General features: G+C 54.9%; 1 protein-coding gene across 4 annotated transcripts in view; it reads left to right on the top strand.

The window, feature by feature from the left end:
* Nucleotides 1–5,578: 5,578 nt before the first annotated feature.
* The window catches only part of KIF7 (kinesin family member 7), a 34,421-nt gene continuing 20,846 nt past the window's right edge, over nucleotides 5,579–19,153 (top strand). For 3 of the 4 annotated variants that reach the window (XM_082736076.1, XM_082736079.1, XM_082736078.1), the window contains exons 1-11: nucleotides 5,579–5,744; nucleotides 7,362–7,706; nucleotides 9,537–9,737; nucleotides 10,105–10,498; nucleotides 10,717–11,263; nucleotides 11,775–11,891; nucleotides 12,439–12,666; nucleotides 13,383–13,516; nucleotides 13,865–13,980; nucleotides 14,158–14,310; nucleotides 15,564–15,766. In XM_082736076.1, the coding sequence (XP_082592202.1) occupies nucleotides 7,379–7,706; nucleotides 9,537–9,737; nucleotides 10,105–10,498; nucleotides 10,717–11,263; nucleotides 11,775–11,891; nucleotides 12,439–12,666; nucleotides 13,383–13,516; nucleotides 13,865–13,980; nucleotides 14,158–14,310; nucleotides 15,564–15,766 (2,421 nt within the window). In that variant the 5' untranslated portion in view covers nucleotides 5,579–5,744; nucleotides 7,362–7,378. The remainder of the gene's footprint in view (nucleotides 5,745–7,361; nucleotides 7,707–9,536; nucleotides 9,738–10,104; nucleotides 10,499–10,716; nucleotides 11,264–11,774; nucleotides 11,892–12,438; nucleotides 12,667–13,382; nucleotides 13,517–13,864; nucleotides 13,981–14,157; nucleotides 14,311–15,563; nucleotides 15,767–19,153) is intronic. The other variant, XM_082736077.1, reaches the window with a different exon arrangement.

Raw genomic sequence — 19,153 nt, 5'->3', positions numbered from 1 at the left:
TAAGATTTTATTTATTTATTTGACAGAGAGAGACACAGCAAGAGAGAGCACACAAGCAGCGGTGGTTGGAGAAGTAGAAGGCTTCCTGCCAAGCAGGGAGCCCGATACGGAGCTCGATCCTAGGACCTTGGGATCATGACCTGAGCTGAAGGCAGATGCTTAACGACTGAGCCACCCAGGCACCCCTGAATTACATTAGTTTAAAAGATGTTTTCATACCTGGTTGGGCAGGTGCTTCCAACCCCACTGCTGGCCCTTCTTGGAGTGTCCTCACAGCGGCTGGCTCGGCTGGCTCGGTTCTGGTGCTTTTCCATTTACATAATAAAGGAAGCTTGACAAAATTTCAAGAGAAATTTTCACAGACTTTGGTTTCTTTCAATTAACTATAGTTATTATTTGCTTTTTGGGTGCTCCAGTTGTCATATTTTGGCCCTTTTAGGTGGGAGCCTTTTTCCTTTCAGGTGTACAGCAGACGTTTTAAAAGTATCTGAGGTTTTTGATCACAAAAAATCATCCCAGTTCTTGACCTAATGTGTGGAATCAGCCACTTCTTTTTTCAAGAGATTTTTCAATTTATTTTAGAGAGAAAGCACATGTGTGCATGAGCATGGAGGGGGGTGGTGTAGAGGGAGAGGGAGAGAATCCCAAGTAGACCCCCCACTAAGCACGGAGCCCACGTTGGGACTCCATCCCACGACTCAGATCAGACCTGAGCCAAAATCAAGAGGCGGGTGCGTCTTGGTGTCTCAGTTAGTTAAGCATCTGCCTTCAGCTCAGGTCATGATCCCAAGGTCCTAGGATCGAGCTCCGCATCGGGCTCCCTGCTTGGCAGGAAGCCTTCTCCTTCTCCAACTACCCCTGCTTGTGTGCTCTCTCTTGCTGTGTCTCTCTCTGTCAAATAAATAAATAAAATCTTAAAAAAAAAAAATCAGGGCACCTGGGTGGCTCAGTGGCTTAAGCCTCTGCCTTCAGCTCAGGTCATGATCCCAGGGTCCTGGGATCAAGGCCCGCATCGGCCTCTCTGCTCAGCAGGGAGCCTGCTTCCCTTCCTCTCTCTCTCTGCCTGCCTCTCTGCCTGCTTGTGATCGCTCTCTGTCAAATAAATAAATAAAAATCTTAAAAAAAAAAATCAGCAGTCAGTTGCTCAACTGACTGAGCCACCAGTTGCCCCTGGAGTCAGCTACCTTTACCAGGGGATACCGATAGAGCCTACAGTTTGAACGCTGGGCTATACATACTTGATGGTTCCTTGTGCATATTAGCGATAGGCAAAAAACCATCGCACCACCACTAGTAAGAGCGAGAAAAAAGATGTTTCTTTCCCAAGTCATGAATTCACACTGGTGGTTCCGGTGAACTCTAACATCACACCAGTCTCTCAAAATTGTATCATAACATCAAAGTTTTAATTTTATTTTCTTTAAGCTTAATAACTATAATTATCACTGTACCTCCTTCTCTTAAATATGAGGTTTCGCCAACTTTTGTTTCATTTACATGCATGAAGATCGAAGTTTCGTTTCCAGCTTCTTCACATTCTAAGTCTGAATGAATTGTTTTGACTGTTATGGTAACAGGCATTCTCCAGATCATTCCAGCTCAGGACCCCAGCTGCTTTAGAATATTTGGGACCAGGGCGCCTGGGTGTCTCAGTTGTTAAGCATCTGCCTTCGGCTCAGGTAATGATCCTAGGATCCTGGGATTGAGCCCCGCATCTGGCTTCCTGCTCCATGGAAAGCCTGCTCTTCCCTCTCCCACTCCCCCTCTCTCACTGTTCTCTCTGTCAAATGAAGAAAATCTTTAAAAAAATAGAATATTTGGCACCAACAATGTCTGTCTTTCTACAGCATGTCAGAGAACACTGGGTTTGCATCAATTTTTCCCAAATAGGTGAATTTTTAGTCTCTCCTTAATTGAATTACTTTTTTCCTTAATTGAATTCTATACCCCAGAAGTGTGGCAGCTTCTGACAGATAGATGCTTGGTAGCTGAACAAGGATCTTTCATGATACGTGAATAGCTGACTGGCCTCTCGTATCATTAAAAATTCTAGGATGTGGTTGTGGATGACTTCCTGTCTTAGGGTTCTCCAGAAAAACAAACCCATCAGGGAGTACACACATATATATCAGTAGGAGGTGTATACACACACACACACACACACACACACACACACACACACACACAGATTCATTACGAGGAATTAACTCACACAGTTAGTGGCTGACAGGTCCTCAGAGTTACAGGGAGAGGCAGCAAGCTGGAGACCTAGGAGAGCCAGTGTTTTCATTGTAGTCCAAGCCTGAAGGTCTGAGAACCAGGTGAACTCTTTGTGTAGTTCTAGTCCAATCCAGTCCAAAGTCTGGCAGGCGCAAGACCCAGGAAGAGCCGATACTCACTCTGAGTCTGAAGGCAGAATCAAAGCCAAAGTCTCAGTTCTAGGAAAGTCAGGCAGGAAAACTCTTATTTGGGGCAGGGTCAGCCTTTTGGTTCTGTTCAGGCCTTCACCTGATTGGATGAGGCCCACCCACATCGTGGAGGGCCATCTGCTTTGCTCAAAGTTTACCAATTTATATGTTAATCTCACCCAAAAATGCCCTCACAGAGACATCTAGCATAATGTTTGACCAAATATCCAGGCACAACATGGCCCAGTCAAGTGGATACATAAAATGAACTGTCACATTTCCCAGCACCAGGCAGACCCGTCTCATGTGCATATTCCAAGCTGTCATAGTCATTCCGCCCTTTTGCCAGTGGTTACTTCCCAGGGGGCAGCCCTAAGCCATGCGGTACAAGAGACATGAGGGAAAGCTGCTCTTAGGGCTCCCAGGAAAAGTTCCTTTGATCCCAAGAGTGCTGCATGACACAGTTCTCTCTCCCTCCTCTGGATGTTTTATGGTAGAAGGTGATGGCCAGAGAAAGGGACAAGCCGGGTCCTCCGTCACACTGCCACTGACTCAACCTGCCCCAGAGCCGCCTCCTTCTTGTCTTTCAGCTGAGATAATGCACAGCCATTTTGAGCTCTGGTTTGTGCTCCTTGAAACTGAGGCCTTCCTAATACAGATCTATCCAGAGAGACTTGGCAACCTCTAGAGCCTTTACTTACACTGCCGGTCTATGACGGGCAATCTTGTGTATACATAATAAATTAAATTTGGCTACTACATCAGAGTTCTAATGACATTTAACGTGACAAATGTGTTTCCAGATTTTAATTAAAATTCAATCATGTGTGGCGCTTCCAGTGCCACCAGTCCGTCAGGGGTCACAGAGGTGAAGACACCATCTTCTTAAGGCAGCAGGTAGACATTCCCATCACCTCTCCCAGGGCCAAGTTTCCCCTGGCCATGACTCTAAGATCCAACTCCCATTTCACAAATGTTACAGTGTGAGAAAATGTGAGTCTTAGAAATGAGGAAACATTTTTTTGGTGGGGGGAAATAGACATTTCTACTGTTTTTTTTGTGGGGGGAGGCGCTCAGGACTGAGAGTGCAAAACAGAGGTGACAGAAGACGGGACGCTGAGCTGAGGACAGGATGTGGGCCTTGACTTCAAAAGCATAAGACACCATCAAGGGGATGCTTCTTGATTCTCCAGATGTGTCCTAAATGCTTTTCTGTCCCTTTTACCTACAGTGTGAAAATATGAGCTGTAATGACCCGTATCCATATTTCTGCTCATGCAAAAATGTTCTCCTTCCTTTCTTCAATACCTTTTACTAAAAACTGCTATGGAGTGACAGTGCCAGGCTGTGAGCCAAGGGAAAGAGACATGGGGTAAATAAGGCACACTCCTTTCAAGGACCTCTCAGTGTAGTGGGTACAATGGACAAGGGATAATGTGTGTGTAATATATATGTGTGTACTTGTGTGTTGTAGGGCTGTAGTCTGAATGTTTGTATCCTCCTGCAAGTTCATACATTGAAATCCTAACCCTCGAGGTGGGGTCTTTGGGAAGCAATTAGGTCATGAGATCGAAGCCCTCATGGATGGGGTCGATGTCCATACGGAAGAGACCTCAGAGAATCAGCTTGTCTCTCCTGCCATGTGCCCTCCCTCATCTGACAATCTTCCAGTGTCATGACCTTGAACTTCCCAGTCCCCAAAACTTGAGAAATAAATGTTTGCTGTTTATAAACCGCCCAGTCTGAGCATCTGACATTGTCGTATCAGCCCAAATGGACTAAGACACACAGAGAATAGGAGTTTGAAGGTTAAAAAAAATAAAATAAAAGAGTTGGAAGGTCACCATCCAAGACATTGACCGTTCTTACCTGCCTCCTTCTTACATTGTGCTCTTTATTGTTATTATTCTTTAATTGCTGTGTGTTATAGGGACAGGGGAACCAGTGAAGAGACTTTGCAGTGGCCCAGATGAGGCTCTACAGTGGTCGTGATGGTGGCTTGGATGACCAGGGTATAGCGGACAAAGAGCTTTGCCTGGACGGGAAGCTGCGGGGGAGGGGCAGTCAGGGCTCAGTGGCAGATAGGATAAGAGGAGGAGGCAAAGATGGCTGGAGTGCTGGCGTGGACGGGGTGGGGGCGGGCATTGGAAGAGATGTGTGGGGGCAGCACCTGCCCAGGTAGATATAGGAGGAGTACCTCGGACAGGTTCCTGCTAGTTGTTCACCCAGAGTAACCTCCCTGACTGGAGAGGTTGGCTGAGAACTCTACGACCTCACCTCACCTCCCAGTGGCCTCTTTCCGGGGCACTTGTCCCTCGGGGAACCCGAGACTCGGTGGCCGTGGAGTCTACCAATAGACCGGAGGTTGCCCTGCTCATTCTAAACTGGGGGCTTCCAAGCCAGCATCCTGGGGCCAGGCCTTGTCGGAGCTCGCCCTGGTGATACTCCCCCAGGGGCAGACTCCATCCTGCTCCCCGTCTGGCATTCCTGGTGGCGTCATGCATCCCCGCTCTGGGTCACTCTGGGTCTTGGCGGAGAAGGGGCACAGCGATGACTTTTCGAGTGAGTGCAGAGGGTGCGGCCAGGGCTCGTCCACACAGGGTGGAGTGGGCCGCCAACCCAATCTCGAAAATCTCCTGGGGAATAGATCCTTCTCAGCTTTAGAGAGAAAAGCGAGGTGGAGGCTTCCTGAGGATTGGAAAGGGAGAGGTTTGCGGAGCTTTGATGGGGCATAGGGAGTGCTGCGATGCCATACAGGGGTCCAACGGCGGGAGGAGAGAACGTAGGCACCTGAACGAATGAATTAATGACAAATAGTAGCTTATCTTTCGACCACTGTTACTCAGGATCTAGGGTTGGAAAATCTAACCTCCCCTCGCGGAGCGGAAAGTCTCCTAGTTTTCGTCTTCTCACCTGTTGCGACTTGCATTGTAAGATCTCTGTGCCCCGCTCCATGAGCAGGTGGGCTTCTCCAGCTCGGAGCATCAGGTGGCCCTTGGTGGGCGGCGTGTCCCCAGAATCCCGCAAGTCTGCAGAGCTCAGCGCCTGCAGCCTGGGACGGCTCAGGGGGACTCCTGTAGGAAGTGTGGCTCCGCCCCCTCGGACAAGGCCCCGCCCTCCCCTCCGCCCCCCCAGCCCCGGCCCCGCCCTGTCTGCGGACAGACTCTGCGGCGCCGCCCGGCTAGCGCCTCCGCCCCCGAGCGCCCCGGCGGGCGGAGTTGCGGGTGAGGGGCGGGATGTTTTGGGGGGCGGGGGTCCCGGTGACGGCATCGGATCGCGCCGCGCGGAGGCTCGGAGCCTAACTGCACCGGCGGGGGACTGCTCCCACCCAAGCAGGTGGGTGTGGGCCCGGGAGGGGTGGAGGTCCAGGACGGCGTGGGTGGGGGAGGCGCGCCCTCGCCCCCTCCCCGCGCAGGCCTGGGCCGGGTGGCGGTGGGAGCCGGCACCTGGGGAGCTCTGACAGAGCACGAGGAGCCCCCTCCTTGCGTACCAGCCTCCTGAAGGCCCCTTCCTGGGAGGGCGGGAGCACCCCCTTCCCTAAGCCGGGAGCCGGAGGCCAGCATCCCGGGCCTGGCCGGGAGGAGCGAGAGCCGACGCTGCGAGGGTCTGGTCCGCATTTATAATCACTTTTGCAAACTTCGGAGCCCCTGTCCCGTGCCCGCCTTCTCCAGCGCCCGACCGCACCGGCGGAGTTGTCCCGGCGCGTCGGTGCGCAGGGCCTCCGGGAAGCCGGGACCGCGCTGCGCTGGAAGAGCTCAGGGTGCGGGGCGCGCGGAGGCTCCCACTGTACTGCGCGACGGTCACCGCCGTGTCCCCAGGGCCAGGCACCCAGCAGGGACTGGGTGATTGAAGGAAAGAAAGAACCGTTACATGCGTTGAGAGTAGTGACAAATCGAGAGCTGTGGGCCCGGTCGGTACGGGGCGGTGGGGGCTGTGGTAAGAAGGGAACCCGGACGGGGAAGGTTTTTGGGGTGCAGTTTCATCATCGCTGCTGGGCAGCTACTAAGCGTCCGACCTCGTGCTGGGCGCTGGAGGTACAGCACGAAGCGGGACAGGAGGGTTCCTGCCTGTGTGTGTGTAGTGCTGGGGGACACAGAGCAGAGGCGCCTCCCTGGCTCCCTGAAGAAGACAAGGCCAGCCTAAGCCCTGGAGACATGGGAGTGTGTTGCAGAGAAAGGTGAGCAAAGGTGGGGTGCAGGAAGTGAGTAGACAAGGTGGGCAGAGCTGTTAAAGTTTTGACTACCAAGGGCAGTGTGGAACCTCTTTTGGGACAGTTTAAGCAGGAGAGTCACAGGGTTGCATTTCCAATTTTGGAAGATGCCCCTAGTTGCCTTGGCGGAGGGCACAGGGAGACTGAGAGCAGGGAGGCAGCTGGTGAAGGGGCCAGTGGCCAGACCCCGGGCTTTGGCAATAGGATGGGGCCGGGGCGGGGGGGGGGGCAGCAGGTGAACGTGATCTTAGGATGGAATTGGCAGATCTGGTGGTGGGAACTTGTTCTTGAAGGATCTTTTTTCAGGAAGGTGGGGCAGGGCCTGTGAGGTGACCAAGGCAGAGATCAGGGGGGAACCCAGTGGGTAGTAGGGAAAGGAGTTTCCTGATGTGGCGGTGGTGGTTGTGGGGTGTGTGTGTGTGTTTTAGGAGATGGGGTCCAGGGGGAAGGGTAGAGCCGGAGTAAAGAAGCCCGTCGGAGTCAGGTGCAGGAATGAGGGCCTATTTTGCCGGTCATGGGAGCCATGACCGGTTACCGAGCAGGAGCGCGTTGGCTGTCGCGGTGTTTGCGCACCAGGCTGGTGCAGAGGACGTTCTGAACGTTAATGACCCTCCCTCCCCTCTCTTGGAGGTCAGGAGCCCCAGGAGCCCCAGAAACCCCAGGATCCGACTCCCGGTTACCTGCAGGGGGCCGTCCAGCCCCTGGAGTACAGGTGCTGACCAGAGGGGTCTCTTTCTCTCCAGGACCCCACCCTCGCACCATGGGGCTGGAGACCCAGAGGCTGCCGGCCGCCGAGGAGGCCCCAGTGAGGGTGGGCCTGCGTGTCCGCCCGCTGCTGCCCAAGGAGCTGCTGCACGGCCACCAGAGCTGCCTGACGGTAGAGCCCGAGCACAGCCGCGTCACCCTTGGTCGAGACCGCCACTTTGGCTTCCACGTGGTGCTGGATGAGGACGCCGGGCAGGAGGCCGTGTACCAGGCCTGCGTGCAGCCCCTCCTCGAGGCTTTCTTTGAGGGCTTCAATGCCACCGTCTTTGCCTATGGCCAGACGGGCTCCGGGAAGACGTACACCATGGGGGAGGCCAGTGTGGGTGAGTGACCGCCCTGGAGGCCCCAGCGGCGTTGATGGGCCTCTGTGTCTCTTAAACTTCTGCCTCTGCCATTCCCTGTTGAAGGTGGGAGTGCTGCGGGCGGAGGTTTCCTCCTCAGATCTACCGCCCAGGGTGGGACCAGCCATGTCGGTAGAGTCCTTGGGAGGTGGGAGCCTTGCGGTTCCACAGAAATGAGGCCACACTGTGTGGTTGTGGTGATCTCAGCCGGGAGGACAGGCAACAGAAGCCGGCTTGTTGTCGGGGTGGCTGCTGAGGGTCAGGAATCCGTGTTTGGGTCAGAGTCGTTGGAATGGGAAGGGTCCTGGGAGAGCCGGGCTTTGCCCACCACGGGGTGAGGGAACAAGCAGCTCGTGGGGCTCAGAAGCAGACTCTTGGGAGAGATGCTGTGGAGCCAGTTAAAGGAACTGCTCCCATTTTAAGTAACACAGACTGCTTTCTCTCTCTCTCTCTCTCTTTTTTTTTTTTTTAAAGATTTTTTATTTGACAGAGATCACCAGTAGGCAGAGAGGCAGACAGAGAGAGAGGGGGAAGCAGGCTCCCCACTGAGCAGAGAGCCTGATGCGGGGCTTGATCCCAGGACCCTGAGATCATGACCTGAGCCAAAGGCAGAGGCTTAACCCACTGAGCCACCCAGGCGCCCCCAGACTGCTTTCTCTTAGGTTATAAAAGTATCCATATTTGTCAGGAAAAATTAGGAAAATACAGAAAAACACAAGTACACACACAAAAATAACTTACTTGTTGATTGCTTTTCAGCACTTACCCAGTTAGCATTCCAGTTTTCTTTCTCCTGAGGAAATTATTTTACCTTTAAAAAATGGGATTATATTATACCCATTCTTTTATAACCTGTTTTTTTTTTTTTAAAGAGTTTATTTATTTATTTGACAGAGAGAGAGACAGGGAGAGGGAACACAAACAGGGGGAGTGGGAGAGGGAGAAGCAGGCTTCCCGCTGAGCAGGGAGCCTGATGCAGGGCTCGATCCCAGGACCCCGAGATCATGACCTGAGCCAAAGGCAGACGCTTAACGACTGAGCCACCCAGGCGCCCCTTTTTTTCTTTCCTTAACAGCCTATCATAAACATTTCTCTTTATCATTAAATATTCTTCAAGCTAATTTTTTTTAAAAAGATTTTATTTATTTGAGAGATCACAAGCAGGCAGAGAGGCAGGCAGAGAGAGAGGGGAAGCAGGCTCCCCACTGAGCAGAGAGCCCGATGCGGGGCTTGATCCCAGGACCCTGAGACCAGACCCGAGCTGAAGGCAGAGGCTTTAACCCATTGAGCCACCCAGGTGCCCCGCTTCAAGCTAATTTTTAAGTGGTGGCTTGGCATTCTATGGCATTCTATGGTGTATATAATTTATTTAACCAGATCCCCTCTTGGATCTTAGGACATTTTTTTTTTTTTTTGAGTTATGCAGAGTGCTGAAGAGCCTCTTATTACTTCCTTGGGATAAATGTAGGAGGTCCTTTAGATAACTGAGCACAGATTATAATAACGAGCTCCCTGTCCCAGGGAGTAATCAAACCAGGGGTATCTGATGATCAGGAAGAGATGTAGTGGAGGGGATGCTTACATCATAAAAGGGGTTGGTGGTACCTTGAGAGGTTGCTTCCAATTCTGACATTCTGTAATTCTGCCTGACCACCCCCGGGCATGGGCCGGTTCAGGCTTCCCAGCCATCCTGGCCTCTGCTGCTGTCTTCATGCTGGACCGTCGGCCTCCAGTTGCTGGCAGGGGCCTCTGGGCCCTGAGCCCTGTCCGGCTGAAGGCATGGTGGCAGGAGGCTCTGTGGTGTGTCCCCAGCTTCCCTTCACGAGGATGAGCAGGGCATCATCCCCCGGGCCATGGCTGAAGCCTTCAAGCTGATTGATGAGAATGACCTGCTGGACTGCCTCGTGCACGTGTCCTACCTGGAAGTGTATAAGGAAGAGTTCCGAGACCTGCTGGAGGTGGGCACTGCCAGCCGAGACATCCAGCTTCGGGAGGATGATCGGGGAAATGTTGGTGAGGAACTCCTGGGGCCGCCTCTGCTGGCAGTGGGGCTTCACCGCCTAAGGGGCAGTTCACCTGTCTGCGAGGGGTACCTCCTAACTGGGGAACCCAAGCTCTAGAAGATTTTGCCTTCCTGTCTCCTGTCTCCACTGAGTTTAGTATATACGTCTGTACTTAGAGTGCAAGGCATTGAGGTGGGCTTGGAGCAAGCTGGAGCCCCTCTGTCTGGGTCATGATGGGCAGGACTCCCCCTCTGGGGTTCAGTGGGCATGGGGAAGGGGCATCTGGGTCGGGAAAAGCCGTAGGGGGCCAGCCCTGCTCTGTCTGCCCTCCTGGACGGTCAGTCCCGCCCCAGGCTCACCACCTTCTGTGCCCGCAGTGCTGTGTGGCGTGAAGGAGGTAGACGTGGAGGGCCTGGACGAGGTGCTGAGCCTCCTGGAGATGGGCAACGCAGCGCGGCACACGGGGGCCACGCACCTCAACCGCCTGTCCAGCCGCTCACACACTGTGTTCACCGTGACCCTGGAGCAGCGGGGGCGCGCCCCCAGCCGCCTACCCCGACCCACCGCGGGCCAGCTGCTGGTCTCCAAGTTCCACTTCGTGGACCTGGCGGGCTCAGAGAGGGTGCTCAAGACGGGCAGCACAGGCGAGCGGCTCAAGGAGAGCATCCAGATCAACAGCAGCCTCCTGGCGCTGGGCAACGTCATCAGCGCCCTGGGCGACCCCCAGCGCCGCGGCAGCCACATCCCCTACCGGGACTCCAAGATCACCCGGTGAGGGCCCTGCGGCCAATGGCCCGCGCGGGAGCAGAGGCGCCTCTCCCGGGCTGCTGGTGGGGAAAAGGGGGCGGGGTAGGGGGAGGCGAGTAGGGGATGGGTCCGGTCTAGCTTCCGGGGCGCGCCGCCCACCAGTCCGAGCTGCCGTCCCGCGGGGTCCGATTCGAGGTCCCGGCGCCCCGGGGCCCCTGACGCGGCCCACCTGGCGTCCTCAGGATCCTCAAAGACTCGCTGGGCGGGAACGCCAAGACGGTGATGATCGCCTGCGTCAGTCCCTCCTCCTCCGACTTCGACGAGACCCTCAACACCCTCAACTACGCCAGCCGCGCCCAGAACATCCGCAACCGCGCCACCGTCAACTGGCGGCCCGAAATCGAGCGCGCCCCCGAGGAGGCGGCGGCCGGCGCGCGGGGGCCCCCGCGCCACCGCTCTGAGACTCGCATCATCCACCGCGGCCGGCGCGTCCCCGGCGCCGCCAACGCCCCCGCCCCTGCCGCCGCCGCCGCCGCCGCGCGTCTGGGCGCCGAGTGCGCGCGCTACCGGGCCCGCACGGACGCCGCCTACAGCCTTCTGCGCGAGCTGCAGGCCGAGCCCGGGCTGCCCGGCGCCGCGGCCCGCAAGGTGCGCGACTGGCTGTGCGCCGTCGAGGGCGAGCGCAGCGCCCTGAGCTCCGCCTCCGGGCCTGACAGCGGCATCGAGAGCGCCTCCGCCGAGGAGCAGGCCACGCAGGGGCCCGGCGGGCCGACGGTGGCCAAGGGCCAGGTGTGGCCCCGGGGAGAGAGGGAAGGGGAAGGAAGAGGTCATCATCAAGTCAGTTGTGCCCCTGCCCCGTGTCCATCGGCAGAGCCCATTCCCGATCCAGAGGCCTTTCTGCTGATCACCTCGATCGCATTCCCTACCCTCCCTCAGGGTCTCTGTGAAATGGGCTAACGTTGGTATCTACCTTCTGGGGATGTTGTAAGGGCTGGAGGTGTATCAAGGGCCCAGACCAGCATGCTGTGGAGCCTCAGGTTGTTCCTAGTAATAGCGGTGATGTTATTATTGTCAATAAAAGTGTGATTAATAATGGCAGGAGATGGCCCCAATAGCTTGCAGAGGGGACCACTGGCAGGGTGGGCTCTGGAGCCCCGATTGCCAGGCAGGGCCTGCAGTGGAGTAGCAAGTTGGACTAGGGGAGCCCCTGGCAGGGCAGAGGGAGGGCTGGGGTGTCCCAGAGAAAGGCAGGCTTGTCCTGCCAGCTCATGTCCCTGAAGCCTCTCTCCTTGCCCGGTAGGACGAGGACGGGACAGTAGAGCTGCTTGCACTGCAGAGCCAGGTGGCCCGGCTGGAGGAGGAGAACCGAGACTTTCTGGCCGCGCTGGAGGACGCCATGGAGCAGTACAAACTGCAGGTGGGCGGCGGGCTTCCTCCAGGGGAAACTGAGCCGAGCCTCTGCAGCAGAGGGAGTTAGCCACCGCCGGCTTCTGAGAGGGTGGGAAGAGATAGGGGAGGCATAGCTGGGCAAAAGCGTGGAGGTGAGGAACAGAATCTGGTGGATGGGCGCGCTGCATGGCAGTGAGCGGGCATGAGAGGTGGGACTGGAGGGGCTGCTGGTCTGTCCCTGGAGTCAGGCCTTTTTGTCCCAAGGTAACTGAGTCAGCATTGCTGCTGGCGCCCTCTGGCGGCTGTGATTGACATGGAAGTGGAGGATTGACACAGAGGGCGGGATAGGGCCTAATAGGACGGGGTGAGAATTTGACCCTGAACTAGTGCAGCATGTGTTGGGGGTGTGCGGGGGCCTGAGAAGTGGTCAGAGATATTTGGCCCTTCTCGGTTTTAGCCCAGAGAGGGTGGGGTGGCCTCAGACCTGTTCTACAGTTTTCTGCACTTCTGCCGGTGGGCGTCCATGCACCCTCCGCATCCGCGTCCCCCATCAGCCCCGGGAACTTGTCTTGCAGAGCGACCGGCTGCGGGAGCAGCAGCAGGAGATGGCAGAGCTGCGGCTGCGGCTAGAACTGGTGCGGCCTGGCTGGGGGGCCCCAGGGCTCCTGCAGGGTCTGCCTCCTGGGTCCTTTGTGCCTCGGCCTCATACAGCTCCTCTGGGGGGTGCCCACAGCCACGTGCTGGGCATGGTGCCTCCTGCCTGCCTTCCTGGAGACGAAGTTGGCCCCGAGAACTGGGGAGAGGTGAGGAAGTGGTGAGGCAAGCTGTCTCTTGAACTGGACAGGCTCAGACAGGGGAAAGGCAGTGCCGGGGAATGTGCCGCTCACCCTGGGCTTTCCTGGGCCCCTTTCCAGTGCCCCTAGGGGAAGGGCCAAAATTTGGCTTCTCAGAAGGATCTGCTGTCATTGGGCATTCGGGGCTGGTTGGAGATTGTGGAGTGAGGAGGTTACAGAGGGGATTCTGGCTTCCGGCGCTGGCTGGGAAGCTTGTATACCTCCAGAGATGGGGAGCTTATCACCTCTCAGGCCACCCCTTTTGTCTTTGCAAGTATACTTTTCCAAATGCCCTAATCTCCCTGAGCTTGTCTTCCTACTTATGACCTTTTGGACAAAGGCTGTTCTGGCATCTTCTTCAAAGCTCTGAGTCATGTCTGCTGTAACAGCCCGATGCACAGAGAGGGAGGGCGTGAGTCTGGCAGTAGTCTGTTATATACCCGGTGCTCGGGCAGAGTGCAGACTTGGGTGCCTATGGCCTGTATATAAAGGAAGGGCAGATTGTCACCTGAGGAGTCCCAGGTGCTGTGGGTGTTGTGGGGTGGGGGAGCGGGGGAGCTCCTGCTCCAACTTGGGTTGGGCGGTGGGGAGGGGAGGCATGGGGGGTGCAAAGACTGGTGATGGGAAATGACTGATGGAGGGTGCCCTGGAGGCTTCCTGTCCTGAGGCCATCGGCACTGCCCTAGCAGGTGACAAATGGCAGAGAGGCGGGAGCCAAGGTGGAGGCAGATGGGCCTGGAAGCGGAAGCAGTTCATCGGCGGCGGAGGAGGAGGGGGAGGAGCAAGTGGCGGAGCCCCCGCGGACCCTGCACCTGCGCAGGTGAGTGGGACCCGCCGCCCACCTGACAGGAAGCAGCTCAGCGCCCAGGCTGGGCCCAGGAAGGATCCCGTTGGAGTCCCGGGCTGTGCTCACCTCCGGGTCCTATTGGGAGGTACAGATGGGGGCGGTGGGCTTGGAACCCAGGGTTCTCACTGGGGTGAACGTGCTGTGGGGTTCAGGGTTCCCAGCCTTCAAGGTGGCCCTCAGTGCCCCCAAAAGCTCAGCCCCGTGCCTCAGTTCTCCCAGACTGTCACCCTGGGTTCCACTGACTCTGAGGGGACCGAAGGCCCAGTGGCTTCTCTTCCTTCCTTGTGGGGAAGGGTACAGACTCCTGCTTCTGTCTTCCAGAAACGGAATCAGCAAGTGGAGCCAGAGGGTGGGGGCCCGCCCAGAGAGTCCACTCGACAGGAAGGGCCCAGAGCTTACCCTTGAGGAAGTGGGTGCAGCCATCCTGGGGCCCAGAGGTGAGCTGGGTCTGGGGCAGAGAGGGCTCTGACCCTCCCCTCCGTGGCCCTGCACTGCCCTCCTGGACGGTCCACGCCTCGTCCCTGGCTGTCTGGCCGCCCCTGCCCGGAGTGTGCCTCTTTCCTCCCCCACCTCCCCCTGTGGGGGCAGCGGCCTTGACAGTGGGTTTGTTACAGTCAGTGGTGGGAGCAAGGCCCCGGCTCGACCCCGTCAGACCCCAGCGGCCATGGCGTCTGAGTGGCGGCTGGCCCAAGCCCAGCAGAAGATCCGAGAACTGGCCATCAACATCCGCATGAAGGAGGAGCTCATTGGTGAGCTGGTCCGCACAGGTGAGGTGGTGGGCTCTCGGGTGGGGCTTCCACCTGGGGGTGGTTAGGAGCGAGGGCCCGTCGGCTTAGGTCTGGTAACCAGCCAGCCTCTTCCAGCTGGACGACCTTGAGCAAGTAGGATAGCGCCTCTGTGACTCGGTCTTCCCATCTCTAAGGTGGGGCTGGTAGTTCTACCTGTTTTATGGGTTGTTGAAGTGAGTTAATTCAGCTGGAGCGATGAGGCTGGTTCGCATTACCTGGTGGTAGTAGCAGGGGTTGTATTCATTAGTAGTGTGCTGGGTTAGGCCCCATGATGCACACCGACTCTCTTGGTCTCAGGGAGCAAACAGCGTCCCCAGATCACGCTATCTGCCACCGGTGATGCGCATCAAGGGGCTGGGAATGGTGTGAGGTAGTGACCAGCTGAGCCTTTTTATTTTAATAGTTATAGGTTTATTACAAAATGCCTTAGGAAAAATTTCAAACCCACAGGGAGAGACTGGACCAGTGGGGCCCTTACCCACCACCCAGATTTAGCGTTACGAGCTTTTCCCCGCATTCATCTCTCCCTTTTCTCTTTGCTGAGGGCTTCGAAGCAAATCCCTGGCATCTTGTCACTGGGCCCCCACACCTTTCGGTATGCCTCTTTTTGGACATTTTAACCGAAATGCTGTGAGCATATCTAACAAAACTTACTGTCACCTGGACGCCCAAGGCACGGGCCCGTCCCCTCAGTTCCTTGGCAGGGTGTGCAGACCGCTGGTTTGCTGGAACCCAGCTCCCCATGTGTCCCACGTGCTGTGCGTGCTTGTTAGGCCTCTGAAGTCTCCCTTCTAGCTCCTTCTCACGTGTCTCAAATCCCCCACCTCCCAACCCCTGTGTTCTGGGTTGTTTGCCTATTTGCTTCCTTGTGGTGCTATTTAACTTGTTCCTCTGTCCTCAGATTTCCTGCAAAGGAAGTTAATTCTAGAGGCTTAATTATATGCAGGCCCAAGCTCTGTATTTGTTAGCATGTATTAGGTAGAACTAAAGCCAGTTTAATCCATAATAGCTGTTACCAATAAGGCTCATTTAAAAAGCGAGCAATTTAAAAGAGTAGTTTAAGTAAGTAACTCATGTTACCAGTGGAACCAAAGTTTGGCAAAACCCGTGCAGGTGCCCATGGTGGACAGCCGTCTGGAACCCCGCCCAGGGGAGCGAAGGGATGGTCCCCCCTGGTGGAGGGGGGCCACCTGTGCTGAGGAGCACGCCCTCCCCCACCCCCTTTCTACCAGGAAAGGCGGCCCAGGCCCTGAACCGCCAGCATAGCCAGCACATCCGGGAGCTGGAGCAGGAGGCAGAACAGGTGCGGGCTGAGCTGAGCGAAAGCCAGAGGCAGCTGCGGGAGCTCGAGGGCAAGGAGCCTCAGGACGCAGGCGAGCGCTCTCAGCTCCAGGAGTTCCGCAAGAGGGTCGCCGCCGCCCAGAGCCAGGTGCAGGTCAGTGTTGGGTCCTTGGGGTGGTGGCTGGAGTCCTGGGATGGAGACACATGGGCCCCAGGGCCCAAGTTCACTGGAAGCAGTGGATGTTCAGGCCCTCATGGCCCTGGCTTCTGGCTGCTTTGGTGAACGACCTCCCGGCCTCCCAGGGTGAGGCTGGTGTTCCACAGAAGTCGCAGCCGTGGGGGAGGAGGGGTCGGCTCAGCTTTAAACACAGCAGGGGCAGGAAGGCTACTCCTGCTGCAGACCAGTGAGAGGGGAAGGGTGGGCATCGAAAGCAAGGTACCCCTTCCTCATGCCACCCTCCCCTCCCGCTTCCCTGGCCACTTACCTCTCTATTCCTTCTTCCCTCTGTCTTTCTACCCACCTGTCCATATGTCTGTCTCATCCATACACCCGTTTATCATTTTGTTGGTTTGTAACCCACTCTGGAGCTCCCCAGGGATAACCCGAAATGGGTCCCCACGCTCGGAGGGCAGGGAGAATGGGAGAAAGAGACAGCCACTCCAAGTAGGAAGGTGGCAGGTTTACTAAGCACGGGAACTTGTCTTGGGTGCCCCTCTTTCTGCAGTGGGCTCTGACCCATCAGCAAGGCATTGGATTCACTTCAAGGTAGCTCTTTTCGTGGCCCTCTGGCTATCTTGGAGGCAGATGCCCCAGGAACAACGTAGGCACATGTAAGAGAGAATACAGAATAAGACACTGATTCCAAATTCCAAAATCAGTCACTGCTTTTTCTAAGAGCCCATGATGTGAACCACTGATTTCTGAGTCCCCAAGGCTGGGGCTGGGATCACTCGGTTCACTTATGTTCTCGTGTGATTTAATAAAACCATGTGTCAGCAGACTCAGCTGTGAACACACTGCAGTCTGTCTGGATAATGGCACAGGTGCCTCCTCGTGGAGTGACAGTGTCCCAGGCCATGCTGTTTTGGAGGATAGCTGTTCTCAACAGAGACATCAGTGTTCAGTAAGAACAGACTTTGTGGGCTGTCCTCTAAGCCTTGCTGGATGAATTCAGTAAGGGTTTCTGTGTGTACTGTAACCACCGGGCTAGAGGAGGGAACCAAGATGGTGGCCACATCGTATTACTGGAAACAATGTCCACCTGGCATTGAGACGCAGGATGGCCCCTTTAGGAAATTGGCCTGGTTATGCATACCGTGCATGTTGGCTGGGAGAGGCAGCACAGTCTGTGTAAAGATGGATGGGGGTGGGACGTACCCAGCCCCCACCTTCTTCCCTCCCTCAATGGTGCATATTCCGTTGCACTTACAGTGCTTTTCAGCAAGTCCAGCTTGTAGCAGGACAACAGAATCCCCGTGGAGATTGGATAGTTTCCTTTCACCTGGGGGTGTGAAGTCACTCACCCAACCTGATGGGACATCCCGAGGCAGGTTCTGGTAGATGATCCCTTTCCCAGGCATGGTGGGGCTTGGTGTTCTCAGCAGCACAGCAGCTTGCTCTTCAGGAAGAGTTGGGACCACGGCTGTTTCCCGTGACTTCTATATCTTTACAGGATTGGGTGCCTTGCTGGGGTCCCCAGTCCGACATAGGGGGCAATAGACCCTACTGGTTGATCAGCCAAATGTACGGAAGCCTAGGGCAATACTGTAGTCTACCCAGTCAGACTGGTCTTATGTGTTAATAGTTTAATCTGCTGGGGTTTTGGGGGTTTTTTTGGAAGTATAGTTGACACACAATGTTATAGTAGTTTTAGGTGCACAACACAGTGATTTGACAAGTCTGTGCTTGTGCGGGGCTCACCACAAGTGCAGCTGTCGCCTCTACCACCCCACACTGTTCCAGTAGCACTGACTGTGTTCCATATGCTGTGCCTTTCATCCCCGTGATTTATTCATTCCCTAGCTGGAAGCTTGGACCTCCCACTCCCCTTCACCCATTCTACCCATTCTCCTTTCTGCTAGCAGCCATCAGTTAGCTCCCTGTGCTGGTGGGTCTGCTTGTGATTTCTGTTTGTGCTGTTTGTTCATTTGTTCTTTAGATTCTGCATACTGGCAAAGATCGTATAGTATTTGTCTTTTATTTCACTTAGCATAGTACTCTCTGGGTCCATCCATGTGGTTGCAAATGGCAAGATCTCGTTCTTTTTTTAGGGCTCAATGATAGTCATTGTGTATATATACCACATCTTTATCCATTCATTTATCAGTGGACACTTGGGCTGCTTCCGTATTTTGGCTCTCGTAAATAATGCTGCAGTGAGGGGCATCTGGGCGGCTCAGTCAGTTAAGCACCTGCCTTCGGCTCAGGTCATGATCCCAGGGTCCTGGGATCAAGCTCCACATCAGGCTGTCTGCTCAGCAAGGAGTCTGCCTCTCCCTTCTGCTTGTGCTTTCTCTCACTCAGTCCCTCAAATAAATAAAATCTTTAAAAAATAATACTGCAATAAACATAGCGGTGCTTGTATCCTTTCAAATTAGCATTTCTATTTCCTTTAAGTAAATACCGATGACTGGATCATATGGTATTTCTGTTTTTTGTTTTTTTTAATAATGTATGCTACTTTTTATTTAAATTTTTTTTTGAGATTTTATTTATTTGACAGACAGAAATCACAAGTAGGTAGAGAGGCAGGTGGGGAGAGAGGGGGGAAGCAGGCTCCCTGCAGAGAGCCAGTTGTGGGGCTCGATCCCAGAACCCTAAGATCATGACCTGAGCTGAAGGCAGAGGCTTAACCCACTGAGCCACCCAGGTGCCCCGGTATTTCTGTTTTTAATTTTTGTGGACCCTCTAGACTATCTTCCATAGCGGCTGCCCTGATTTGCATTCCCAGCAGCAGTACATGAGGTTTCCTTCCCACCCACCACCCTCCACAACACTTGTTACTTCTCGTCATTTTATTTCTAGCCATTCCAACAAGCACGAGGTGATACCTCATCGTGGTTTTGATTTGCATTTCCCTGATGATGAGTGATGGTTGAGCATCTTTACGTACGTGTGTTGGCTGTCTGGAAGTCTTCTTTAGAGGAATGTCTGTTCATGTCTTCTGCCCATTTTTGATTGGATTATTTGTCTTTTTGGTGTTGAGTTGTGTAAGTTCTTCATATATTTTGGATACTAATCTCTCACTGGCTATGTCATTTGCAAATATCTTCTCCTATTCCAGAGGTTACCTTTTGTTCTGCTGCTGGTTTCCTTGCTGTGCAGAAGCTTTTTATTTGAACGTGGCCTCAACTCTATTTCTTCGTCTATTTCCCTTGCCTCAGGGGCCTAGCTGGAAAAAAGTTGCTTCAGCTGATTTCAGAGAAGTTACTTCCTGTGCTCCCTTCTGTGATTTTTATGGTTTCAGGTCTCACATTTAGGTCCTTAACCCATTTGAGTTTATTTTTGTGTGTGGTGTAAGAAAGTGATCCAGTTTCATTC

This window comes from Mustela nivalis (genome assembly GCF_964662115.1).
Source record: "Mustela nivalis genome assembly, chromosome: 6".
NCBI lineage: Eukaryota > Metazoa > Chordata > Mammalia > Carnivora > Mustelidae > Mustela > Mustela nivalis.
This window is presented reverse-complemented; position numbering and strand designations above follow the sequence as displayed.